This window comes from Silurus meridionalis, chromosome 18 (assembly GCF_014805685.1).
Source record: "Silurus meridionalis isolate SWU-2019-XX chromosome 18, ASM1480568v1, whole genome shotgun sequence".
Classification (NCBI taxonomy): domain Eukaryota; kingdom Metazoa; phylum Chordata; class Actinopteri; order Siluriformes; family Siluridae; genus Silurus; species Silurus meridionalis.
Window position 1 is genome coordinate 15,971,172 of NC_060901.1, and position 27,328 is coordinate 15,998,499.

A 27,328-nucleotide genomic window follows, 5' to 3' on the forward strand; every position below is an offset into this window, starting at 1 on the left:
TGCTGAAATGTGAGGGGTGTACTTACTTTTGTGAGATACTGTAAGTGTATGACTCAATGATGATGATGATGATGATGATGATGATGGGTGAGTAATAGCAAAACTTGTTTAATACTCCCCAGGGTCCAGACTACAGACTGTATAAGAGTGAGCCAGAGCTGACAACAGTGGCTGAAGTAGATGAGAGCAATGGCGAGGAGAAATCTGAACAGACTGCTGAGAAAGAGCCCTCTAGCTCTAAAGGTGCACACAAGCGCATTTTATTTTGCCAAAATTAGTTTTATCTTTCACAGCTTATGTTTCTACAATTTCTCATTCCAGTGTCCTATCCAGTGGGAGTAGTGAGCCCAAGGACAAAGTCGCCTATGCCAGTGTCCTCCACTATTGCATCATATGTGACTTTGAGGAAGGCCAAGAAACCTGAACCAAAAACAGTAGGTTCCTTTTTAACTAAACCTCATTTACAGATTGCTAGTTATGTAACTCTGGATCTGTGAACTATAGAGAACCACCTGAATTGGTGAATATGACCTTCTTGCATGCACATGCAGGCCAAGTCCTCTGAGCAAATTCCCAATATGGTTGTATATAATTACAGCACTTGCATTTAATACAAGTGCCATACAGCCTTAGTTTCCATTAAGTCCCTAATGACAGCTGGTATTAGAACCACAGTTACATAACTAACTTGCATTCAGTTCCACCTCGCATAACCCCCTGGGGCAGTGAATGTCAACTGGTCACAAAGGAAACACCCCACCTCAAGATTTAGTGGAAAGTTGTTGAGAGAGGATTTTACCCCACTCACACCGTCATTTCAGTCATGGACTCATAAGGAAAGGTGCTCTTTGGCTTTGCACTTGTTTGGAGTGCAGGGTTCCTACGGTTCCTCTGCTTTTTGAAAAAGTATAAAACAATTATGCAATTTGATTGTGATTTTCAGGTGTGGATTAGTATAGGAAAAACCTTTTGAAAAATATTTGTGTTCCAATACTATTGCCCTATTCGGTTTATCAAAATCTAAAATGACGAGTTTGTAAAAAATTATTTATTATAATAAATGTTTATTTTTTTATACAAAACAAAGGCTACATCTACACTAATCTGGATACGTTTGAAAACATCGTTTTCGTCCAATAAACGCTCAGCGTCCACACTTTTGTTTTCAATCGTTTCCCGCTATTTCTCAAATGTTGCTCATCCACACTGAAAGGTCTAAAAACAAACGTGCAAAACGTGAGACGCTTCGAGCCGCGTCAAGTTCGCCTGCGGTTTATGGATTTATGAAAGGTGAAAAATGCATTGTCGTTTTTGAAAACCTTCACAGTCCACACATTCATCTGCTTTGGAGAGCTTTCGTTGATTGAAAATCGCTTTCGTTGATTGAAAAAAACCCTTAGTATGGATGGAAGGTCAAAACAAAGGAAAAAATGTGTTTTCAAAAGAAAATGAAAACCAATGGAAAACATCAGAGATTGTAAAGTAAGGCAAGTTATAGTTGGAATTTAAAATCATTGTTTCAGATGTTAAATATGGTCTTACAAAATCCTTTGGGAAGTTTACATATTTGAGTCTGGAACAGTCTGGAATTTAAAAATGAAAAAGGTGTGATAGACAAAAGTCACCAGCAAGAAACCACCACGAGCACTGTGATACTCTGCAGTGACCCCTACATCCATCTATCTAGTACGTGCAATGCTAATCTTCTAGCAATACAAGCAGAAAGATTCTTCTTTTAGAAGTCTTCTGGGACAACACCTCTGGGTGCAAACATGAATCTCCCAGGTGTATGTGATCCACACGTCCTTGCAGGCTGTCTGACATTTTCAGTTAATCTAGTTTCACCACATACTCTTATACTAAATTCACTGTGAGACATAGTGGACATGTCCCAGGTGGTCTGTTGCTTTGGGGCACATAGTAGGCATCCAAATACGGCTGATTTTTCTTTCCTTCTTCAATCATGATTCTATCCAAGTGGAAAAAACTCTTGGGTCAGAGTAGCAAATTTAATGAAGCCTGGAGTTTGTTTGGACCTGTGTGTGTAGTCGTTGCACAATATGCAATGTTTTCGTTGAGATGTCAAATGGATTTATCAATTCTTTATCACTGCATTATGTGTGTAAAGCTACTTTGAGACAATCATTGTTCATTGTTAAAAGCGCTATACAAATAAAAATGAATTAAATTGAAAATGGGTGTCAAATAGTCTGTGTGTTTCACACGCAAGGCAACGCCCAGCAACACAATAGGAGTATCAGTGGTGGGCATGAAGCCTAGACTGATCTGCTTATTAATCTGTCATGTGAGCTAAAACGTGTCTCCAAGCCCAGATGCATTATAAACTTTAATGCAGGCAATTGAATTCACTTGACCTGCCTTAACCAAGTGTAGTGAGAATTTAAGGTTCATGTGTATGCAGTTTATATAATGCTCATTTAAATTAACAATTTCAGATTTAATTTATTATTTTAAGTGTCATTATCGTTTATTGTGTGTTGCCTACGACCAAAAAACATTTGGTCAACTGGTCCCACTCTCTCTTAGTACAAGGAAGTCATGATTCAAGTCTCTTCTCTCTTCTAGCACTGAGGTGGTGTCTTCTATATTTCATGCTGCTCTTTCATCCATCCACAAAATCAAATCCTCTTAGACACGCCTGAGGGACCCCTCATCCACTCTCAAATTCGCTGATGGTTACCCCTGTAAAACTTTTAGAATGAAAAAAGAATGAAATCTAAATAAATAAATAAGTCAGTCTTTTTAAACACTTTTTTTAATCTTAGTCCCACTTATTCATGACTCACATAAACAAGTGGGGTCACTTAGTTCGCTGACGTTTTGCAGCAGCTCGTGCTTGTTTTGACCCATGTGTTAGAAGAGAAGAGAAGAGACTTCGGATTGGCCGCCCTGTACATCAATCAAGTGGCAAGTGCCATAGAGATAGGCAGATAGATGATAGACTAACGTATTTTATAACAAATTTCTATCGATGTATTAGCACTTGTTTTATAGTGTCCAACAAAATGCAAATGAAAAACAAATCGGAAAAGAGGTGGTAGCTTAGAGGGTAAAACTCTGGGGTACTGGTTGGAAGGTTGGAAGTTGAAGCCCCAGTTTTGCCAAGCTGCCACTTTTGGGCTCTTGAGCTCCAGGAGTTCTGTATCATAGCTGACCTTGTGCTCTGACCCCAGCTTGCTAACATCCCTGGGATATGCAAAGATAAAGTCTGCAATTGTACATGTGACAAGTAAAAAGCCACTTTACCTTTAAATAGAAAAAATACCAAATTTACACTGTACAGGATGCATACTTCTGTTTTTAAAGCCCCTTTTGCATGAAATACAGCACTCATTGTCTACGTTTACAAATGTTTCCATCAGAACTGTCCAAATAGTACAGCAGAGCACATGAGCAGTGGCGTAGAGGGAGTGCGTCATCGCATGAGCGTCGAGGAGCAAATGGAGCGGATTCGGCGGCACCAGCAGGGTGCGCTGCGAGAGAGAAGGAGGGAAGATGGTTCTCTGTCCCGCAGTCTTTCCTTCACCAAAGACACCCCTCATTACTACACCCTGCAGGTAGCAACATCACCTGGATACCCCTTTATACACTCCCAAATTATGTGTTTCTGTAATAAACGCTGCCGCGGTGCTGGATTTAAGTTGAAATTCTATCATTTTGCATAGAACTAAGTGTAATATTGTGATTTTTAGGGATGTTATGGGGCTTCATTAGTGTTTTTGGGCAATTTTGATAGTTTGGGTCGCATGCTGGCATTTATTATGGATGAAAACTGTTTGTTGCATTATAATGGTTTTATAGGGACGTACTTTCAGACATTGTTAGAACAACCTTCCATTTAGCCATTTAATGCCATTAGCCTCAATGTTCATCCCCCATCCCCCCCCACCCCCCCTCTCTCTCTCTCTCTGTCTGTCTGTACTAGATGAGCACAAAAAGAAGGGAGCTGTCAGTTGGAGACTCAAATCAGATCAAAGCCACTTTGTTCAAAGAGAAGTGGCCAGTGGAGGTAACACGACAAGAGCTGAGACAGCAGAAGGCTTCCTTGTGTTTAAATGATTCTCTCGCTCCTTCAGTCTGAGCCCATAGCACCCTGTGTTCTTTTCTTTTTCCTCTTCTAACAGCAGGAGCAGGGGGATCGGCTGTCAGAGTCAGTGTTCGGTGAAAAGGTCTCTGAATCCAGCAGAAGCCTAGAGAAGCGTAAACCCCTGGGCACTGAGGACAGGTGTGTGTGTGTGTGTGTGTGTGTGTGTGTGTGTGTGTGTGGTGACCCTGATTAGTTGTCCACCAAATACAATCAAATTTTCACAGAGCTGTTATGAAACGAGCTGTTATGAAACGTGCCATTTTGGTTATATGGGGGTGCTCAATGTCTGATTTCACATAGAACTACTGGTTTTCTTCCAATAAATGAATATACAAACTATTATGATAACTTTGTGAATAGAAATGTGACCAACACAGGAGCATCTCGACAGCAGGGATTTAAATATTTAACAATGTCTGGAATATTGTGTAAAGGTAGAATTCTGTTTTAATATATTCTAATTTCATTCTGCAAATGAATTTTTGTTGGTTTTTCAGTGGATCTGTACGCTGTTCTAAGAGCGCACTTATGCTCCACACACACCCACACCCACGCTGTACGATCTGACTCTCAGTGGACTGTAGTAAAGACTTGACAGATGTGATTAAACTGTGCAAATCTTTAGTCGAGGACACTGTTTAACTGTGTACTGTAAATGTATGTTTGTTAGTGTACAGACTGCAGTAATGGTACGAGTCGGCACCGAGGAAAATGATGATGATGAATCTCTCTCTGTACAAAGTCATGATCACATAATCAAGGAGTCCTACAACCTGACGTCCTCCAAACACAGCACCACGGTTTCAGGTGAGAGGAATCACTCCGATTGAAGCACGCTGGCATTTTAATAACTGATGGATGGACTAATTGCTGTAGTAAAAGAGGAATAAAACATTTTTTTTTTTTTTGACATATCTGCCAAACTCTGCCGTTTTATTCTGTACTTATTTCAACTGCTAAATTGTATGTATATGTTTGTCTTTCTGACCATCAGCATGTGTTTTTGTGTAATGGAGTCATAATATTTAGCTTTATGGTGCCTGTTTATGGTCTTGTTTTGTCGAATGGTTTGCAGTGAACAGCCTTTCCAGTTCGCCTCAGTCTCCAAGCTCCTCTCCTCTTCCTTCCTCCCCTCCTCACCTCCCTGACGGTTCCCACTTCATGTGTGTGTAGGGGAGAGAAAAAAAAGTACAGTAAGGGTTTATTATCCTGTTATAATTCATCTATAACTATTCATAACTGAACATTCCTGAGTGGGATAGTGCACAGTGTTATTTTCCCAAAATCTAAGAGGCATTCTGAACGAAAAAATACAGCGTTTAATTAACTGATGTACTAATCATATAGCAAAACGTAAAAAAAGGTATATTTCTGTTTAATAACACTGTGTGTATGTAAAGGTCATGTATTAATTAATTATTGATCATGTACTGATGAATAAAGACTAAAGTCATTAATGTAACAAGCTACATGATGTGACAGGCTACATGATGTTACATGATGTAACAGGCTACATGATGTTACATGATGTAACAGGCTACATGATGTGACAGGCTACATGATGTTACATGATGTAACAGGCTACATGATGTTACATGATGTAACAAGCTACATGATGTGACAGGCTACATGATGTTACATGATGTGACAGGCTACATGAGGTTACATGATGTGACAGGCTACATGATGTTACATAATGTAACAGGCTACATGATGTTACATGATGTAACAGGCTACATGATGTTACATGATGTAACAAGCTGCATGATGTGACATGATGTAACAAGCTGCATGATGTGACAGGCTACATGATGTAACAGGAAGTGTTCACTGCAATCACGTGTTATTTCTTCATTTAAAATGCATTGTACAGAGACGTACAAAAATTGTCATTGTTCCTGTTTACCTTCTCTTTAAATCTTATCCTTTTATTTATATATAAATAATAAATATAAATAATATATATTTATCTTTATCTACATGATTATATATGGTTTATATATAAATGGTTTAGATTGTTGTGATTTTCTCACATGAAAGAGATGAAAAATAATGATGAAATGATGAAAAATGAGCAGTAAGCCCAGTTGGGCTTCATGACCTGAAAACGTAAAACACTTGTGTTGTTGAAAGGCACCGAGTTTTCAGCTAAGGGGATATAATGATGGGGGGATTAGGATTTATTTATTAAGATAAATACCTGCATCACTTCAATGAATATAACATATCATATACCATAGCATTTCTTATTAACATTCATTTAGAGGAGTTTGAAAGATACGTAGCAAGTTTGATAGATCGATCAGTATAAAGCAAATTGAATTACTGTTTTTTCCAGACTATAAGCCGCTACTTTTTTCCCCACACTTTGAACCCCGCGGCTTAAACAACGAAGCGGCTAATTTATGGATTTTTCCTGGGTTTTTCCCGGTTTCACAAACTTCAAGACAAACAACTGAGCCCCATAACATTAGACCAATGAAATTGGTGAACGGGTTCAGGTGAACCAATAAAACTCTTTATATTAAATCAGACGCGCTCCCACTGAATCGGGCCGCACCACATCATACACATGGAGGATGTTCCTCTGACGTTTGACCTGCCGCTCACTCGCACTGTCTACAGGAAATGCGAATCATTCGTCACGCTGAAAACAACCGGGCATGAAAAAACACACTTCACCTGTGTTCTGAGCTGCACGGCATCAGGAGAAAAGCTTCACTGATGGTGATTTTTAAACGCACGACGATGCCAAAAGATAAACTCCCGAAAGAAATTGTTGTGAAAGGAAGGAGGAAGACAGTGAACATTGACTTTCTTGGTAGGCTACTGTTTAGATACAAGCCGTGTAACAGACACTGTCTTTTATTTAAGCCTGTGTAAAGTTCATTAGTTTCAGTGTAGACACCTGTGGCTTATAGACAGGTGCGGCGTATTTATGGTCAAAATAAAAATCTTTGTCAAATTCAGTGGGTGCGGCTTATATTTGGGTGCGCTTTATAGTCTGGAAAATACGGTAAGCAATATTTAGTACATTTAAGTCTTTCAGAATGAATCACTTCTTTCAATCATTTTCAGTACAATTTATTTAAGAATTAAGATCAGGCTGGTTATTATAATTATATTATATATATATTTTATACCTGGTATGGATAAAACAGCATTTTCAGCTAATGTTACACCTCGTTGTTTGTGCTCCCAGGCGGCTTCAGCTACATCCCTAAACGCTGACACATAAAGGTGGTCCTGAAGGAGAACCAAAAACGCAGCCTTGTAGAGCAGCGAGAGGCCACACCGACAACCCAGTCGCCGATCATGCCATCGCTCTATTTAACCAACTGCCACAGAAGAATTAGACAAACAGGTTACCTTAGAGTTATTAATGTTATTATTTATGATATTTTCATGTTTTATTGTGTTTATGATGATCGCAAGGTTTATTCTGTGTTCGAATAGGCATTTTTTTAATAAAAGGATAAACGCAGTGCTGTGAGGAAGGTCTACTGATTTACAGATTTATTATTCAGAGCAGCCACGTTCACTTCAGTGGGGGAAAGTGGGTTAGAGCACCATCCTCTCACATACACACTCACAGGCTCGTTACTTCAGATAGCCAGGAGTTATGCACAGGATCTGCTATAATTGTTTTTTTTTTGTTTTGTTTTTTTAAAGTCTGACTCTTTTACCGTTTACCGTGAGAACACAGTTTTAGCATTCATATCTTTTGCACTGTATAACACCTCACAACTTTTTTAAAAAACGTAGTAACATGTGGATATTATCTGTACAGAACGCGTTCAGTGTGAATGAGCTCATTAAAAGCACTGCTGTACCACTGCAGATGAAGATTCCACAATTTTAGCTTTGTAAAGAAAGTTTAGTCTGTGATTTCCCCAACAGAACATTCATGAACATTCATTTTATATTTCTATGGCTGAGATATATTTAACTAAAGTATTAAAGAGAGTATTAAACAAACAGATTTGGTTTAGTGTGGTCTCTGTCCATGTCGGGGTCCAGATCTAGAGAAGTATAGCACATGTAAAGCAATAACCAGGGTTTCGGTGTTAACTTTATTGTAGAAGATGTAAAGATCATATTGTATATAATGTACACCGTACGATAAAATTATAAAAGCTTATCTAAGGAGTCAATATGCAAATCTCATCTGTTTTATATCATGTGAAATAAATGTTGTTATAAAAGATGTCTGTAATGTCTTTTTATTATTATTATTTATTTAACCGGCTCTGTATCGGACATTAACCTGGTAGTGATGATGTAACAAGAAGGATATCGATATCGGGTATAAATTCACTGGACAGCAGTGGATCCTACCAGCCAATGTTCAACCAGTTTACACACAAATAGTGAAGGTCACAGGAATTTTGGATTTTTAGTGCCACCTGCTGGACCTCCTAGTCATGTCCTGTAGGTCTATTAGAATCCATATACTTTATGTATAACCCCAAAGTCCTCACAAAATGGATGTCAATTTTACTGCCAATTTGGCACTGCAGAGGAACTGGAGGTAAAAGCTACTAACGTTCCAAACATTTCGTGGGTTGGTGAGTAAATAGCGGATGTGCTAGCTCAGCGGTTAAGGCTCTGGGTTGCTAATCGAAAGGTCATGGGTTCGAGGCTTTGGCATCCCCAAGCTGCCACTCCTGGAACCCTTGAGCAGGGCCCTTAACCCTCTGTGTTCCAGGGGTGCTGTAGCATGGCTAACTTTACATCGCTTCCTGCATTGCTGGGATATGTGAAGAAATAACTGGGATAAATAAAGTATTCTAACATAACAATAATAATAAAAAAAGCAGTCCATTATGTGGCAGCTACATAGTGCTCTGGTGTTAATTGAACTAGGGTTAGTAATAAAAAAATACAAACAATAATAATACAATTTATTGTTGCATAAACAGTTCATTTCTATCTTATCTCCATTATTCAAGCAAATGTCTTTACTTTCACTTAAAAATGTTTTTGGATTGATTTTCCAGGACAGTGCTGATCCCCATGGCCTGCACAAAGCCAGCAATTACTTCATGATCAATATTTGGTGGAGCCCAAATCACCACCCAAATGTTGTAGGTTGTAACTCGTAATTTCCGACTTTCAAACAGGAAACCTTTTTAAAGAAACACTTGGAATTCCTATTTCAATAGTCAGCTCAGGCAATGACGTCAAACCAACATGGCTGCTCCCATCACAAACACTACAGCAATCATGATTGTAGCAAAGTTTAGTGCTTTGAAACTTTCTAAACTTCTGGCAACATGGTTTGCCACCATTTTCCTTCTATGGAATTGTAATTTAATGTGTCATCATTTGTTATGTTTTGGTATTATTTTAACTTTTAGGATTTGGGTTTTTTTGTACTCTATTATTATTATTTAATTTTGTTGTTCTGCTTGGCTTTATTGTTACGTGTGTTTAACAGTGAAATGATGACGATACCTGTATGTTATTTAAAATATTAATAAACTAAAGGGAAAAAACTTTAGCAATCTTCCATTAAAATGTGTGGTACTGTATATACACTTTCACTTTATAAATCTGCATCACAACAAAGACTCTACATTTCAGTCTTCTGGCGTAGACAAAAAAAATGGACAAACTGGAATACAGTGGAAATTGTGTATAATTAGCGTGTTATTATATGCATTATATTTATTTACTACCAGTTTATCATCTAATATATTTTGTCATATGTTCCCTTATGTTTTCTTTTTTTTTCTTTTTTTTATCTAATGCACAATTTTATGAGCAGCCGATCAGGTTTACATTTCAGTGCAAGTTGTATTCGGTATATAACTTTATTTGTGAAAAATAAGAATCTTGTATCTTTATTTCTATAAGAGGATGTAATGATCTGGGGTTATTGATGCAGTTGTTTTAATTAAAAAAAACAGAAGTGCAGAAAGATCATTTACATTTTAGTCATCCGTGAATCAGACAGTGTTTTAAACCAGACCCACTATTGCGCTCTGTTTTATTTTTATTGCGCTCTGGTTTATTTTGCACCACAAGCGCCGCCATGTTTAAGTGACGTCACCAAACAGTTTTTCCGAATACATGAATTACGAGTCGGAGTACAGATAGAAATGGTAATAACACATTGTTCAGATGGTTGATTTATTGTCCCAAAACATTTCGTTATAAGTATTTCTGAAATAAACGTTTTGAGAATATCAACTGAAAATTGATTTATAATATAAAATTATTGTTTCACTAAATAAGTATATATATATGTGCAACAAACCAGTTCCTAAAGCGATACAAAACTGATTTTATATATGATGTTATACATATTTTTTTTCGGTATGTGTTAAATTTTTTGGGTTGAGGTTGAATGTTTATTTACAGTGTTGACTGGTTCTAAAATTGAGATAACGAAAAGGGATATTTTTTACTTGGATAAAAAAAACTAAGTTCTGAAGCCAGAAAGCTTATAAAATACTCAAATATCTAAACTCCTCCTTTTTGTTGTAACCATGTACGCGTATCCTCCTTTTATTTTTATTTTTTTTATCAAATGTTTCAGTATTATATTTACGATATTTTATTATAATATGAATGTAAAGTTTTTTTGTCTTACAATAAGGTAAAAAAAGAATTACAAGTCTGAAAGCCAGCCACTGGAACGCCATCTTTCTTAACTGGGAAGTCGGATATCTTCGAGTTCCTGTTCTGTATTTTGCTGCACGTTTGACCGAGGCAGCGTTTAACCACCACGTGGAGGCACCGGAGCGCTACGTCATCGCGTAAGCGCCGCCCCTTATGTCCCTTTGCTGTGCGCTCGCCTGGTAGCGGCCCGACGACGAGTGATTTCCTTTCTCCTTCCTGTCCCCGAAACTTTCAGCACTGAGTTCCGCGACCCAATGTTAAAGTCCGGCATGGCTTCCGAGACATCTGAGCAGGACTCCCCGAACCCCGGCGACGAGCAGAAGGGCACGTCGAGCCCAGAGGCCCCGCGCGCTCCGGATCAGGAACCGGCTGAGAGCGAGGCTGTAAAGATGGACGAGAATGGCGAGGAGAAGACCACGGCTTCCGACGAGTCCGACGGAACCCCGTCCAACGACGAAGGACTGAGCGGAGACGGACAGGAGGAGAAGGAGATGGACACGGAGTCGGACGCGCCTGAGCTGAAACGCGCTGCGGAGAGCTCGGCCGACGTGACGGGGGAGCCGAGGCAAGAACAAAGGGAGGAGGAGAACGTGTCCTCTCCGCTCGACTGCGCCGCGAGGAAGCCCGAAGACAAAACGGGCACCGAGTTAAAGCGCAGGGCGAGTGTGGAGATCTCCTCCTCCGACGGAGAGCCGCTCAGCCGCATCGACTCCGAGGACAGGTCTGTATTTTACCCTGCCGTCACTTAACACACTTCCCCCGGTGTAACACACACACACACTCTGTTTTTTACTACTGCACATCTCTGTAAAGTCCCCACCACCATGCATCATGACCTCCACCACCACCTGCTTACTTACCCCTGCTGTAGATCAGCACTGCTGCAGGAGAAATCCTCATCACTGCCACGCGTGTTTATCATTAGTCTTTGTTTGTTTATTTAGGGTCTTGTTTTTGTTTTTATTTTAGTGCATCTCTACATCCTTGGGGGTTCATCATAAAGGGGGCCAGAATGAAGTGCTGGGTCTAAGTAGAAGAAACGGTGTCACCGTGTAATAAACAAGACGGACTGGATACAGAATTAATTCGAAAATAAAACCAGTAATTAGAAAGTGGACTGATAGGAAGGTTGCGAGTTCAATTCCCAGCTCAGCCAAGCTGTCACTGCTGGACCCTCGAGCAAGACCCTTAACCCATCACTGCTCAGTAATTAACTGTAAGTCACTCTGGATGAGGACATCTGCCAAAAGCAGTACATTCTGCTCTTGGGCACCTTTGGACCAACGAGTTACTTGGCATTGTTGTTTTTTGAGCTGTCAGTTCATTTACGCTTGGGATGTGGTTCAATTTATTTTTATTTGTATGTCGCTTTTAACTATGGAGAGAGTCTCGAAATCGCTTTAATTCAATTAAAAGAAATCTATGCGTTTGTTCCTTATAATTGTGTAAGTCAGTGGTGTCTGTGGGCAAGGAAAAACTCCCTGAGATGGCATGAAGAAGAAGCCTTGAGAGGAAACCATGCTCATCTGGGTGGCACCCAATCCATTACAGTTCTATCATTAAGTTGTGCAGTGATGGGCAAGTAAATGCAACCTGTGGTCCTGAGTCATTGTAGTAGACTGTAGATTTTACAGTCCACATCCATCCTTAAAGTTCTTGAGTTTCTCAGTAATTTATTGGGTCTTTAGGCGGAACGGTCCCCAGCTGCACAGAGCGGTCTCCAATTGAAGACAACTTCATCCAGAGGTTCTGTGCCTGGTGTGACTCTCAGGATAGAGTGAAAGTGTGCATCAGTGACTCCCACAAATATGGATCTCCAACATGCAGGGGGTTTGAGCAGGTTATAGGCAGAGATAGGACATTGTTTCAGGAATAAGGTGTAGAAACTGATATAAGAGAAATATATTACCTCGCAGGCCGGGTATAATGGATCAGAAGGCTGGAAGCGGCCTGGGAGGTAATACTGGGGAGTTTAACACGTCTGTTTTCAAGTTTTTCACTGTAGTAGTTTCCGGCAGTTTGAAGCTGCTCTTTAACTCCTCAACCATTGATTAGAACTCGCAATGTGTTGAATCTACACAAAACTATTTATAACTACATACTGGGCTTGAGTTTTGATTGGGGTTTGAGTTGAATGTGATCTACTGCCCTGTGACTTTCACTAAGCTGTTATGATGTACTTCATGGCCAAATGTGCATGGACACCTGATTCTTCTCCACAATGCTACTTCGTTTTAATCGCAAAATTATATCGAATGTCTTTGTATATTGTAGCATTATAATTCATTTTTATTTGGATCTGAGACCCAAGTACTGTTCCAGCATGATAATGATTAATAAAGACATGGTGTGTTGAGGTTGAAGTGGAAGAACTCATGTGCTTCACAGAGCCCTGAAAATCTCATTGGTTTAACTCGAGTCTTCCTCACCACCACCAGTCTGATCTCATTAATGCTTTTGTAGATGATCGAATATAGATTCACACAACTACACTCTAAAATGTAGTGGAAAGCCTTTTCAGAAGAGTGGAGTTTAATATGACAGCAATCACAGGGGGGTTTCAATCTGATGAGATGTTCACGGGGGCACCATTCGACTCCTACACTGTCACATGATTGGTAGTTCTGAACCTACTTACACCCTTTTGCCGCCCCCTACTTATATTTTGAGCCAGTTTGGACAATTTACAAAACCTACTTTTGCTAGTTGTTTGTAGGATACTTCTTCTGCCTCTGGAACATTGGTGTCAAATGATTTCCAGAAGCTGCTCCTTAATATTTATGAGGAAGATGCTTTCTAAATAATGTGGACACCAGTTTACTGGTTCTTAGGAACTGTAAGAATGAATGCGCTGAAATGTGATATCCTGCACCTGTGCACTCAATAATATTCATCACAAAGTGTACCCTTAAGAGACCCTTTTCTCTGGATTCACTTGCATATGTAACATAATGAAGTTTTTTTTTTCACTCACTCCAAATGTAATTTGCATAGTGTACAAAACAAAAAACTCCAGTCTTGGAATGTTTGTTGCATCTTTTGGAATGTGGTCTCAAATTCCTCATTCAGAAGCGGCTGTCGGTAAAAACGCTGATGAAACGCATGTCGGTGTAAAGAATATGGCCTCCGCCTGCTTATCAGTCACTGTACAGTTTTATGTAATTCAGGAAAAAGGAGATGTTAGAAATTTGTAATGTTTTGGTTTAACATTAATTGACTATAGGCACATTACTGTCTATTCTTAAAATGATTTTTTTTTCAGTCTTCATAAACAAAATAGTTGCTGTACCAAGTTGCATAAATGGACTGAAAAGATAGATATTATTAGTAGTAATAGTAACAGATCATTTACATTCTGAATAAACAGGTTTCTAGGTTTTCTTAAAGTGTGGGGAAATAACTACTTATCTATAATGAAATAAAATGATATACTGATTTATATCGTTTTAGTTACTGCAAATGACTGAAATCCTGATTGAAAATAAAAAATAGACAAATATATAATATATAGGGTAATCAACATCTTTGTTAATTGTATAACATAATCAACAACTGTAGTGAATATTAAAATTGAAACATTTGTATTGCGATATTGTGGTCAAGATATCACATCATTTAATAAGATGAAAATTACTTAGCTGTTACTACTGACGCTGAGATTTGCCTCAGTAGTAAATCCTTTATTAAATGCTTAATGCTTTTTATATTAATTGATTTCCTGTTCTAAAGCCAGGGTATATTATTCTAACTGATTGGTACCACAGTTTTACTGGTTTAAGTCCAAGAAAACCTGCAGAGTTTAAGCGATCTGTATAAACCGTGACCCGTGTAGCGTTTGTAAACCCTGTGGGTGGTTTTGGTGATGGGAAGCTTCTGGAACTCTTCTATTCCTCTGTTAAAATATGAGTGAATAAAAGCATGACAGAGGCACAGCCTCCTCTAAAAGCCTATTCTCCTTTTCATGTGGCTTCATTCTTCCTGTTGGCATTGTTTTGTCTTAGAGAGGGGCAAGAAGGCACGTTTCACAGTGGTGCAGCCCGCCCATTTTTCCCTCACAACTGTTGCTAACCCACAACCCACTCCCTTCATCACCGAAGCTGCTAGCAGTGCTTTTCTCTGCTATGCCAACTTTCATAAATGCCAACTTTTGGTTTGCAGATTTGTGACCAAAACTATGATGAATGGACATTCGGTGTAACCCAGATGAGGATGGGTTCTGTTTTGAGTCTGGTTTCTCTCAAGGTTTTTTCCTCATACCACCTCAGTTTTTTGACTGAATTGAATTAATTATTGATCCTGTGAACCACCCCACAGTCCTGCAGCAGGTTCCCAAATCTCCCTTGACCATCAGCTCTCTACTGCAGTTCCCAGTTTTATACTTCTAGGACAGAACTTTCATCTCACAGGTCCTTTGTGATGAGCGATGGGGATTATCTGTCCTGGACCTCGAGGTCTCCCAATTCTGACCTGCATTTCTGCCTGTTTGTGAATCAAGCAGTTACTCTTGTAGCATTATACAAAAGCCAACCAGCAGAATGTTCAGTCTCATGCTGTGGTGTTATCTTGATTTTATGTGAAATGCGACAACATTTCTCCAGAACCCTGGTGCTACAAAAAAATAACATAGCGCTACATCACACAACATAGAGCTACATAACAGAAAGCAGAACTAAGGAATAAGTAAGTTGTCTGAGTCACATAGTGCATTGCGTGCAACCGAGTGCAAGACAAAAGACCAGACAATACACGACAGTGTGGGACAGATACACAAAACACATAATAGCTCCTACCAGTTCAGTTCAGTAACACACAGTTGGGGTGTGTGTGTGTGTGTTTCTGAGTTTAGTTCTGTGTGTTGAGGAGCCTGATGGCTTGAGGGCAAAGACAGTCTGGATGTGAGACCCGAATACTTCAGAACCTCTGTCCTGATGGTAGGAGAGTGAAGAGTGTGTGTGTGAGGGGTTTTCACAATGCTATTGGCTTTTGCGGATGCAGCGTGTGGTGTAAATGTCTGTGATAGAGGGGAGAGAGACTAATGATCCTCTCAGCCGTCCTTACGATCCTCTGTAGGGTCTTGCAATTCGAGACCTAAACCAGGCAGTGATGCACCTGCTCAGGATGCTCTTGATGGTCCCTCGGTAGAACATGGTCAGGAAGTTGAGACGCTGCTGGGCTTTCTTGCTGATGGAGCTGGTGTTGAGTGACCAGGTGAAGGTCTTCGCTAGAAGAGCCCCAAGGAATTTGGTGCTCTTGACGATCTCCACGGAGGATCCATGAATGATCAGTAGAGAATGGTCGCTCTGTGCTCTTCTAAAGTCATTAACAATCTCTTTGGTTTTGTGAACGTTCAGAGACCGGTTGTTGGCTCTACACCAGGCTAGTTAGCTGTTGCACTTCCTCTCTGTATGTTGACTCGTCGTTCTTGCTGATGAGACCCACCACAGTCGTGTCATCCGGGAACTTGATGATGTGGGTTGAGCTGTGCATTGCTACACAGTCGCGAGTCAGCAGAGTGAACAGCAGTGGACTGAGCACACAGCTCTGAGGGGCCTGTTCTCAGTGGGTCTGTTCTCAGTGTGTTGGTGCTGGAGATGCTGTTCCCGATCTAGGACTGACTGGGGTCTCTCTCAGTCAGGAAGTCCAGGATCCACTTGCAGATGGAGGTGTTCAGGTCCAGTAGGCTCAGGTGCTGAGTTATGATTGTGTTCAATGCTAAACTGCTGTTGCATTCGTACGTATGTGTCCTTATTGTGCAGGTGGGTAATGGCCAGATGGAGGGTCGTGGAGATGGCATTTTCCGTGGAACAGTTTGGACGATACGCAAACTGCATGGGGTCCAGTGAGGGTGGTAGCTGGGTCTTGACGTGCTTCATGCCAGCCTCTCAAAACACTTCATTGTGATGGGTGTAAGTGCGACGGAGCGATAATCATTACGGCAGGAGACTGTAGACTTCTTTGGCACAGGGACAGTGGTGGTTGTCTTGAACCACGTAGGAACAAGGCGCTGATCAGGGAGATGTTGAAAATGTCAGTAAAGACATCGGCTAGCTGTTCTGCACATTCCCTGAGCACTTTGCCAGAAATGTTGTCTCCTCCTGCAGACTTCCGTGTGGTAGGGTTGTGAGGTAGGGTTATCGAGATTAATGAGGGGTGATCCAGAGTGCTGAATATGAATGGAACAACGGATAAACACTGGTACTCCAAACAGCAGAAAACTTGGAAAGAAGTTTCCAAGTAACTACAGTTCTGCCTTTTTCTTCCAAGGACATAACTGCAGAAGGGAACTAAGGCCACACTGTCATGTTCAATCATTTCCCATAAGTTGTTCATCCACACCGAAACGTCTGAAACGATTGCATGCCTATACTTCACGTAAGCAAAGCCTAAACTGCTTTGACCTGCATCATTTCCGCCTTCTGTTTATTTACTAAATGAGTAAAAATGCGTCAACGGTTTTGAAAGCCTCTGTTTTCACAGTCCATACTGCAAAGTGAAAACATGTTTTCAAATTTATTCACTTTAGAGTTTTTGTTGACTGAATGCAGGGTCTCGGTGTGGATGTACAGCCAAAATGGAGAGAAAATTATGCATTTTTAAACAAAAACTTATTAGTGTGGACATGACCTTAATTTGTGAATGGGGACTGAAATTATACCGGACACAATCAGAAAACAATCATTCATACAAGTTGTTTGGGTTTGTCATTTTATTGCTTTATACATAATTTGCACAGAATTGAGAAAATCGCAAATCATGTTACTTGTCCCTAAATTGTTGCTATGTGACACAAATGCAACATAAACTGGATGTCTGTGTTCGTAGTTAGTGTGAACTCGTCTATTTCATCTAAACACTAACACACACCTGCTTTTCTGATCGTGTAAGTCTCTGTATATGTTTTTTAGTATCAGCAGCACCTTGATGGACATGGAGAGCACAGCGTCCAGTGGACGCTCCACACCGGCCATGATGAACGGCCACGGGGGAGCAGCTCCAGCATCTACCAAAGGTTCATCATATCCCTGCTGTTGGGATCAGTGCCCTCTGCTCTTCACCAGTAGCCCAGACTTGGCAGAACACATCCGCTCAGTCCACGTGGATGGTCAGCGTGGAGGGGTCAGTAACAATTTACAATTTTCATTTTTCTTAGTCTTTCTTAAATAAAAAAATAAAAATGTTTCTTTAATGCTATCTCTGCTAGGCTAGCTTTCTTTTTACCCTTTACTGCGTCTTTCATCCTTTACATTGCCCACACATGCTTCAGCTTTTTTACAGTTGTATGCAAAAGTTTAGGAATTCCTGACAATGCCCATGATTTTCATTTATAAATATTTGGGTGTTTGGATCAGCAATTTCATTTTGATCTATCAAATAACTAAAGGACACAGTAATATTTCAGTAGTGAAATGAGGTTTATTAGATTAACAGAAAATGCGTAATATGCATCAAAACGAAATTAGACAGGTGCATAAATTCGGGCACACCAACAGAAAAACCATATCAATATTTAGTAGAGCCTCCTTTAGCAGAAATAACAGCCTCTAGATGCTTCCTATAGCCTGTAATGAGTGCCTGGATTCTGGATAAATGTATTTTGGACCATTCCTCCTTACAAAACATCTCCAATTCAGTTAGGTTTGATGGTTGCTGAGCATGGACAGCCGCTTCAAATCACCCCACAGATGTTCAATGACATTTAGGTCTGGGGGCTGGAATGGCCATTCCAGAACATTGTACTTGTACCTCTGCATAAATGCCCAAGTAGATTTTCAGCAGTGTTTTTGGTCGTTGTCTTGTTGAAATATCCATCCCTGGGGTAACTTCAACTTTGTGACTGATTCCTCAACATTATTCTCAAGAATTTGCTGATATTGAGTAGAATCCATGCAACCCTCAACTTTAACCAGATTCCCAGTACCGGCACTGGCCCCACAGCATGATGGAACCTCGCTCAAATTTTACTGTGGGTAGCAAGTGTTTTTCTTGAAACGCTGTTTTATTTTGCCGCCATGCATAACACCCCTTGTTATGACAAAATAACTCAATCTTGTTTCATCAGTCCACAGCACCTTATTCCAAAATGAAGCTGGCTTGTCAAAATGTGCGTTTGCGTACCTCAAGGGACTCCGTTTGTGGCGTGTGTGCAGAAAAGCCTTCTTTCCATCACTCTCCCATACAGCTTCTCCTTGTGCAACGTGCAGCGAATTGTTGAACGATGCACAGTGACACCATCTGCAGCAAGTTGATGTTGTAGATCTTTTTTGTAGGTGGTCTGTGGGCTGTTTTTGACCATTCTCACCTTCGCCTTTGCCACTCCAATATTTTATGTGGCCTGCCACTTCTGGCCTTAACAAGAACTGTGCCTGTGGTCTTCCATTTCCTCACTATGTTCCTCACAGTGGACACTGACAGCTTATATCTCTGCGATAACTTTTTGTAGCCTTCCCCTAAACCATAATATTGAACAATCTTTGGTTTCAGGTAATTTGAGAGTTGTTTTGAGACCCCCATGTTGCCACTTTTCTGAGGAGAGTCAAAGAGAACAACAGCTTGCAATCGGCCACCTCAAATACCTTTTTTCAAGATGGGATGCACCTGTCTATGAAGTTCAAGGCTTAATCAGCTCACCAAACCTATTGTGTGTTCCAATTAATCAGTGCTTAGTAGTTACAGGTATTCAAATTAACAAAATGACAAGTTTATCCACCTGTCTAATTTCATTTTTTTATGCATATTGCACATTTTCTGTTAATCCAATAAACCTCATTTCACTACTGAAATATTACTGTGTCCTTCAGTTATTTGATAGATCAAAATGAAATTGCTGATCCAAACACCCAAATATTTATAAAAGAAAATCATGGACTTTGTCGGGGGTTCCTAAACATCTGCATACAACTGTATTTGTCATGAACTCATGTGGTATGAAATAATCAGTTTAATGCACTTCATCATTTCTTACAGTTGTCTAAAGTATTATTATTATTTATAACTGCTTATTTCAAATACATTGGGGATTGAGGATGTTCCAAAAATAAAATCAGGTCCACTGTAAATGTGTTCATATTCAGACCAAGTTGATTTACTGTACATTTGTGGGGTTTTTTTGGATTTCCTTGTTTCATACTTGTTTGTTTCTTTTATTTGTTTTCACCTAAAAAGTGAGCTTGAGTTATAGATAGTAAGGCCGTCACTACTAGGGCCTGACCCATATACTAGTAGGCCGTTATTAATGTCCATCTGCCATACTGGCATTGAAACTCGCCCAGAAAATAACAGCTGATGTTAAATATTACATAGGAAAATGATGTTTTATTGTTGGTGTAGCATGGCCACAACTGAACAATGTTAAACATTTGTGTTCCTTCGAGAGACTTTACACAACATCCTTCAAATATGTGTCAACAGCTACACACGTGTGTGTTTGTGTGTATGTGTATATGAATATATGCTGGTGTCAGAGATTCTTTGTGTGTGTTGTTTATGTAATATATATTGTTTTTATAATGCACTGTATGATAGATAGATAGATAGATAGATAGATAGATAGATAGATAGGTAGATAGGTAGATAGGTAGATAAGTAGGTTGGATTGTACCTGTGCTGATAACCGATTAATCGACCTATCGTAAAAAAACAAAAAAGTACTGTATCATGAAAATGTGATAAATGATATATAAACAGTTACATTAAAAAAAAATATTAAACACTAAAAAAAAAAAAAAAGAAACGCACATGGCATCAGTGATTTGCCTCTAGAGGTTGATCTTGTACTGTATAATGCAAACCGGAAAAACTATTGGTATAGATTTTTGCAGATAGTTCCAGATATCGGTGCCGATTATTCGACAAAACCAATTAATCGGTTGACCTCTAAAATATATAGAAATTTAAATCTGTATGTAATATGTAAAGCTGTAAATTTGGAAAGTTGCACTTAAGGGCAAATAAATAACAGTGTCACATTTACAGACATTTTCCCTATAATGTTCTTGCAACTCTGTAGCCATACTTTTACAGCTGAACACTGGGTTGCAACACAGCGTTTTAGATGTTACTATGCTCACAATATCTCTAGTGATGTCATGACACAGTGATGTGATGTCACACTTATCAATCTTTATATATAGATAATATATCGCAACGTTTAATATATTCTATATACTAAATGTGCGTATGGGTGTTTTTTTGTTTTTTTTTGTGGTAGGTGTTTGTGTGTCTGTGGAAGGGCTGTAAGGTGTACAACACACCCTCCACCAGCCAGAGCTGGCTACAGAGACACATGCTTTCCCACAGTGGTGATAAACCTTTCAAGGTATGACTTTGTTCTGTGGATTATTTAATGCAGGAACATTACGCAGCTTGGTATAATCTACAGAGCCAAAACACCTGTACACCAAGAGGCTCACTCTTTTACACGTCCTCAAATACTGTCTGTGTTATTTCATGCTTTCGTCTGGTTTTATTTACTTGTTCTTTTTCAGTGTGTAGTGGGTGGATGCAATGCCACTTTTGCCTCGCAGGGAGGACTAGCACGTCACGTACCCACCCACTTCAGCTCACAGAACTCATCCAAACTGTCCAGCCAGGCCAAGCTGAAGGAGGAGTCGCCCTCTAAAGCTGGCATGAGCAAACGGAGGAAACTAAAGAACAAATGCAGGAGATCATTGCGTATGTATCAGGGTCTTGGTGCTGGTTTGTCTTATCTTTTATGTTCCTCTTTTATGTTCCTCATTTTTAACTCAAACCGCCTGTTCCAGCTCGGCCACACGACTTCTTTGACGCACAAACGATGGATGCCATCCGTCATCGTGCCATCTGTCTCAATTTAGCAACCCACATTGAGAGCCAGGGCAAGGGCCACAGCGTGGTGTTTCACAGCACGGTGAGTGCACAATACATGAGCCATGCATTCATCCATCCCTAAAGTCTGTATTTGTTATACACGAAACGAGGCAAAAAGGTGCCAGTGGGATGAATGCTTTTAAACACACCTCTCAGCAGCTTCACGTTGCCTTTGCTGCTCTCGACAGTTTGCTTTGTGTCAGATTTGTTCCGTTCAGCTGGTGAGTGGCCTGTTCTGAGAAAGTGGTTCGAACCTGACTTGACCCAACTGAAAGAAGTGAACCAGAAATGAGTTTTATGGATTACAGGCAGCAATTTTGTTGTTGCAAGTGAGCCACAGAGCACAGAATGAACCAAAGGACAGAGCTATATTGCTCTAGAAGTGTCATGTTCAGGATATTGGGATATATGGACTGCCAAATAAAATGCTTTTTTTTTTTAAAGATAACCGACTAATCAACTACTAGTTTTTTAAATCAACACTGGATGATCTAAAATAAAAAACAAAATACTGCATGTAAAATATTAATGAACTTTTATTACAAAAATAAAACAGTAATAGAAAAGTACTGCATCATAAAAATGTGCTAAATGAAATAAATGTAAATATATTGATTGTGTGTATGTGTATGTATATATATAATAATAATAATAATTCATAAATATAAAATAGCACTCTCCTTTCATCAAACAGCACGTGGTGTCAGTGATTCGCCTCTAGAGGGCGCTATAATGACAGCAGACCTACTCAGCCACTCCAGCAACACACTCAAGCTGAAAAAAAAATAATTTGTATGGATTTTTTCCCAACAGTTTCAGCAATCTTTTTATTATTGAGCGAAAACAAAATTCAAAACTACATGGCCCTGTGTGAAAAAGTGTTTGCCCCCTAAACCTAATAACTGTTTGGGACACCCTTAGCAGCAACAACTGCAATCAAGCGTTTGTGATAACTTGCAGTGAGTCTGTTACAGCGCTGTGGAGGAATTTTGGTCACTCATCTATGCAGAATTCTTGTAATTCAGACACATTGGAGGGTTTTCGAGCATGAACTGCCTTTTTAAGGTCATGCCACAGCATCTCAATAAGATTCAGGTCAGGACTTTGACTAGGCCACTCCAAAATCTACATTTTGTTTTTGTTCAGCCAGTCAGAGGTGGACTTGCTGGTGTGTTTTGGATTATTGTCCTGCTGCCGAACCCAAGTTCGTTACAGCTTGAGGTCACGAACAGATGGCCGGACATGCTCCTTCAGGATTTTTTGGTAAACTGCTCAATTCAGGGTTCCATTTATCACAGCAAGTCTTCCAGGTCCTTAAGCAGCAAAACAGCCCCAGACCATCACACTACCACCACCATATTTAACTGTTGCTATGATGTTCTTTTTCTGATATGCGGTGTTACTTTTACGCCAGACGTAATGGGACACACACCTTCCAAAAACTTTCGTCTCGTCAATCCACAGAGTATTTTTTTTCCAAAAGTCTTGGGGATCATCAAGATGTTTTCTGGCAAAACTGAAACGAACCTATATGTTCTTTTTGCTCAGCAGAGGTTTTCATCTTGGAACTCTGCCATGCAGACCATTTTTGCCAGTTCTTTGGATGTTGTTGTGGGGTCTTTTGTGACCTCTTGGATGAGTCGTTGCTGGGGTCTTGGGGTAATTTTGGTCGGCCGGCCACTCCTGGGAAGGTAGCTTTTAAGGATCTTTTGGTCTACTTCACTTTATCAGGCAGGTCCTGTTTAAGAGATTTCTTGATTGTGAACCGGTGTGGCAGTAATCAGGCCTGGGTGTGGCGAGATAAATTGAACTCAGGTGTGATAAACCACAGTTTAAACAGGGGAAGCAAATACTTTCACACAGGGCCATGTAGTTTTGGAATTCGTTTTCCTTCAAAAATAAAAATCTTCATTTAAAAACTGCATGTTGTGTTCACTTGTGTTATATTTTACTAATATTTAAATTAGTTTGATGATCTGAAACATTAAAGTGTGAAACATGCAAAAAAAAAAAAAAAAGAAAATCTGTATCTGCAGTAGTGAGGAGAGTTTTTTTTTATTTATTGTTGCAAATTTAATGTTGTGATTTGTAGTGAGAAATTCTTTGTTGGAAAAGTGCTATGTAGGCTGATAGTCAGATCTTTTGAAACAAAGCTTCAATAGTTGGCGTTATAGGAATTAAAGGGAACCATCAAAAAAAAAAAAAGATGCAAACAGATCGTATTTTTTCCCCTGTACAAAAGTACATAATCCCAGCACTGGAACTTTCTGCTACTTTCTGCTTATCCACTCAATATCGCTCACAAGCTTTCATAAATATCCTCAGCTCTATTAAACACCAACAACATGCTGTTTGTATTGAATCAATAGGTCATTGCAAGACGGAAGGAGGATTCAGGGAAGGTGAAGGTGCTGCTCCACTGGACTCCAGAGGACATGTGAGTACAGAGCAGTCTATCAGTCTCGGCAGGTGAACAGAAATGCATCGCCTCTCTTCCACCTTTACTAATGAGCACGTCATTTTGTACACTTTCATGGATTAAGATCACACGGCCTTGATGAGTTTTTTTTTTTTGCACTGGTATCACATTCGGATCATTACTATCTGACTGATTAAAACATGTCTGATCTGAGCTCTGATGGCAGTGTAGAGGTAGACAAAGAGAGTTTCATAGGATTAGAGTTATTGTTCAGTCTAATTTACATTCATAAAACATTGAGGAAGTGCTTCTGTCTGTTTCTCCCTCAGACTGCCAGACTCATGGGTGAGTGAGAGTGACCGACCACAGATGAAAACCAAAGTGGTACATCTCTCACAGCTGCCTCAGGACACAGCTGTGCTTCTGGACCCCAACATCTACAGGTCAGTTGCACAGTACAGTTTTTCCAGGTCATTTATTCCATATTAACATTCTATGAGAAAGTAACCATGTGTAGGTACACAGAAGATAAACAAACTAGTAGGAATGTAACACTATGGTGTCACATTGATTTGGGTGCTTCAAATCTCTTAAATTGGACACTGTATTGCCAAAGGTTTGCGAGCATCTGGTCAAAACTATGGTGAGCATCTCATTCCACATTTAGTCCCAATTTGCTCTTCTAATTCCTTCACCACAAGGGTGTTAGTAAAGTCTGGTACTGATGTAGGTGAGATGAGGAAGCCTGTGTTCACATTCATTCCAAATGTGTTCACTAGGGTTGAGATCAGAGCTCTATAGATCTTCCACTCCAAACCATGCTGGAACAGGTTTGGGTTTTCAAGTTTAAGTAAACACAATTTTACTATACCACATCCAAAAACGTCCCTACAGTTTGGAGAATAACTACATATTGCAGGAAAGCTCAGGTGTCCCAATAGCTGGAGGATCTGTGCTGCTCTGTATCTGGAAAAAGTTTGTACCAGTGGCTCAGTAGAAGAAAAACACTTTTTTTTTTTTTTTATTTGTACCAAAATATGGTAGAAATGTGGTTTTATTTTGTAGCTCAGTAAGGCAGCTCTCTGGTCAGATTGAAGCAAAACACTGTTTAGATAATGCTAATGAAATTGGTGTTTGTTCTGTTTACATGGTTGCCAGGTTTCCGGATTTATTCTTTGTTTATTTCAGAAATGTCTTACAAATCAGAAAAGTGCACCACTATTCTCTGAGAAGACTGAAGAAGCAGTAGATAATCAGTCGTTCAGTCTTAATATTTTCCTTATGGCAAAACATTGTGGGCTGGTTTGATGGGGGTTTTTTTGTTTGTCTTACCTCTCTATTAAAGTAAATTATTATATATTAAAGGGACCACGTGATTCAGTTGGATCCTGATTCACTCTGTAATTTACAATAATCCACAATTCTCCCAGTGTTTTATATTTGCTTTGGTCAATCCAAACTTCACAGTAATGTAGACATATTCATTTACACCCCTTAATACACACACAAAGTGTAAAAGCACTGCTTCATTTGGTTTGCTTTGCCTTGCTGGTTCAGGTCAGGATGCTGCAGTAATGAAGAACAGCCTTAAGATGAAGTTACTGAGCAACTCAAGAGCTTTGAAGATTGATTTAAACTGTAATTAATATAAACAGTGTGCTACAATGGCTTAGGCCTGCAATTTCCATGAACAGTTCTGCATTCACTGAACAGTTATGAAACTAATGAACATTTGGTGCCACCCAGATGAGGATAGGTTCCCTTTAAAGTCTGGTTCCTCTCAAGGTTTTTTCCCCATACCATCTCAGATGGTAGAGTTTTTCCTTGCTACAGCTGCCACTGGCTCACTCATAAGGGGTACAATAAATATAAGGAACAAACTTAGACTTTCCACCTTCACTTTCTTTAACTCTGTAAAGCTGCTTTGGGACAAAGTTCATCAGTAAAAGCGCTCTACAAATAAAGCTGAATGGAATTAAACACAGGACTCAGAAACCCAACTAGTGCTACCGAGATCTCAGTTGTATAAATGAGATGATTGTAAGTTGCTTCAGCCAAGTGAACCTCTGTATGTTGGGTTGGCATCAGTGATTTGCCTCTAGGGGGCATTCTTGCATTGTATAACCAACCAGGAAAAATTATCTGTATGGATTATCTGGAAATAGTTCCAGCAATCACCTATCCGTGCCAATTATTTATTAAAACCAATGAATCAATCGACCTAAACATTTTTTTTAATTGAATTTTTTAAAATCTACTGATGCTGATCGCCCAGAAAAATGTGTTTATATTTTGTTTAGTGTTGAACTTATGACCTTGTATACCTAAGATTAAATGTGTTCTTCTCCCCTCCTAATTGAGAATGTTTGTTTTCAGGATGTTTTTCTAGAAGCACCATTGCCTGCTGATGTTTTCAAACTCAAGTGGACTTGTGGATCTCTAGAGGCAGGAGTTCAAATTCTTCTTACTGTTCTATTTTTTTTTTTTTTTTTTAAAGCCCAGAATTTTAAACGTGTTTTCAGTCTATGAAGAGGAAGAAATTGCACAATATCGGACTCTGACTGGTGCTAGACTTTTAAAATGCTTTGGTTTTTTTTTTCTTAATACCACTATCGAGTTCAAGTTGAATTGCTCTCCCTTTGTCCACAGCTTTCCTCACTAGCTTTATAGAGATCGTATAGATGTATTTGTTGAGAAAGTGCCCATGTAAATATGCCTGGAGATTTGTAATATATTTTTGTACTGAAGAATTTTACTGTACTGTAGATACCTGTAATATTTCACCAACTTCAGGAAATATTACTGCACAGAGAGAGAGAGAGAGAGAGAGCGGGATTAGTTCATTTGCTTGGAACGCTATGAAAGTTCCAACACATTTTGAAATGAAAAGATTAGATGTAGTGACCGCTTTCTCACTGCAGCGTTAGCCGAGTACTGCTCCAGTGTGCGTTACAGTAGATGAGGATGATGTTAATGTTCATGTGTGCGCTCTTTCATAGTGACCTTACTCTAGTTATATACGAGCCAAGGTTCCTAAAGACATCCTAATGAAATGGTGCTACAGTAAACACTAGCATTTTAGACTTGCATAGAACAGGTTTTTTTGATCGATAACGATCGTGCTCTGTAGTGTAATGGAGTAACTCCACCCCATGTACTGCTGGATCCCAACTCTGTCTTTGTAGTAAAAACAGAAAGCAATGCAGAATCCTCGTCTGTCTTATTTTTTTTTTCCTGTGTGTATCTTTATTCAAGCAAGCACATCCACAGGCACATGTCCACACTCAGTCACACTCCCACAGTCTGGCCTATAACAATGATGAATCATG

General features: G+C 39.6%; 2 protein-coding genes across 16 annotated transcripts in view; both read left to right on the forward strand.

Moving 5' to 3' along the window:
- The window catches only part of plekha5 (pleckstrin homology domain containing, family A member 5), a 123,030-nt gene extending 114,715 nt beyond the window's left edge, over window positions 1-8,315 (forward strand). For 13 of the 15 annotated variants that reach the window (XM_046873370.1, XM_046873376.1, XM_046873374.1 and 10 more), the window contains 8 exons: window positions 123-243; window positions 322-434; window positions 3,384-3,578; window positions 3,947-4,030; window positions 4,146-4,246; window positions 4,779-4,915; window positions 5,184-5,296; window positions 7,311-8,315. In XM_046873370.1, the coding sequence (XP_046729326.1) occupies window positions 123-243; window positions 322-434; window positions 3,384-3,578; window positions 3,947-4,030; window positions 4,146-4,246; window positions 4,779-4,915; window positions 5,184-5,281 (849 nt within the window). In that variant the 3' untranslated portion in view covers window positions 5,282-5,296; window positions 7,311-8,315. Of the gene's footprint in view, window positions 1-122; window positions 244-321; window positions 435-3,383; window positions 3,579-3,946; window positions 4,031-4,145; window positions 4,247-4,778; window positions 4,916-5,183; window positions 5,302-7,310 lie in introns of all 15 variants that reach the window. The other 2 variants (XM_046873371.1, XM_046873372.1) reach the window with 2 other exon arrangements.
- Window positions 8,316-10,625: 2,310 nt separating this feature from the next.
- Window positions 10,626-27,207, forward strand: aebp2 (AE binding protein 2). The gene is made up of 8 exons (XM_046873389.1): window positions 10,626-11,456; window positions 17,641-17,851; window positions 20,943-21,050; window positions 21,220-21,406; window positions 21,496-21,620; window positions 23,950-24,017; window positions 24,329-24,442; window positions 26,376-27,207. The coding sequence occupies exons 1-8, from the start codon at window positions 10,990-10,992 to the stop codon at window positions 26,386-26,388; spliced, it is 1,293 nt and encodes a 430-aa protein (XP_046729345.1). The 5' UTR covers window positions 10,626-10,989; the 3' UTR covers window positions 26,389-27,207.
- Window positions 27,208-27,328: the final 121 nt, after the last annotated feature.

Coding starts and splice junctions, on each gene's coding strand:
- aebp2 (XM_046873389.1), top strand. CDS start 10,990: ATGTTAAAGTCCGGCATGGCTTCCGAGACATCTGAGCAGGACTCCCCG. Junction 11,457..17,640: donor CGCATCGACTCCGAGGACAG/GTCTGTATTTTA, acceptor TATGTTTTTTAG/TATCAGCAGCACCTTGATGG. Junction 21,621..23,949: donor GCGTGGTGTTTCACAGCACG/GTGAGTGCACAA, acceptor TTGAATCAATAG/GTCATTGCAAGACGGAAGGA.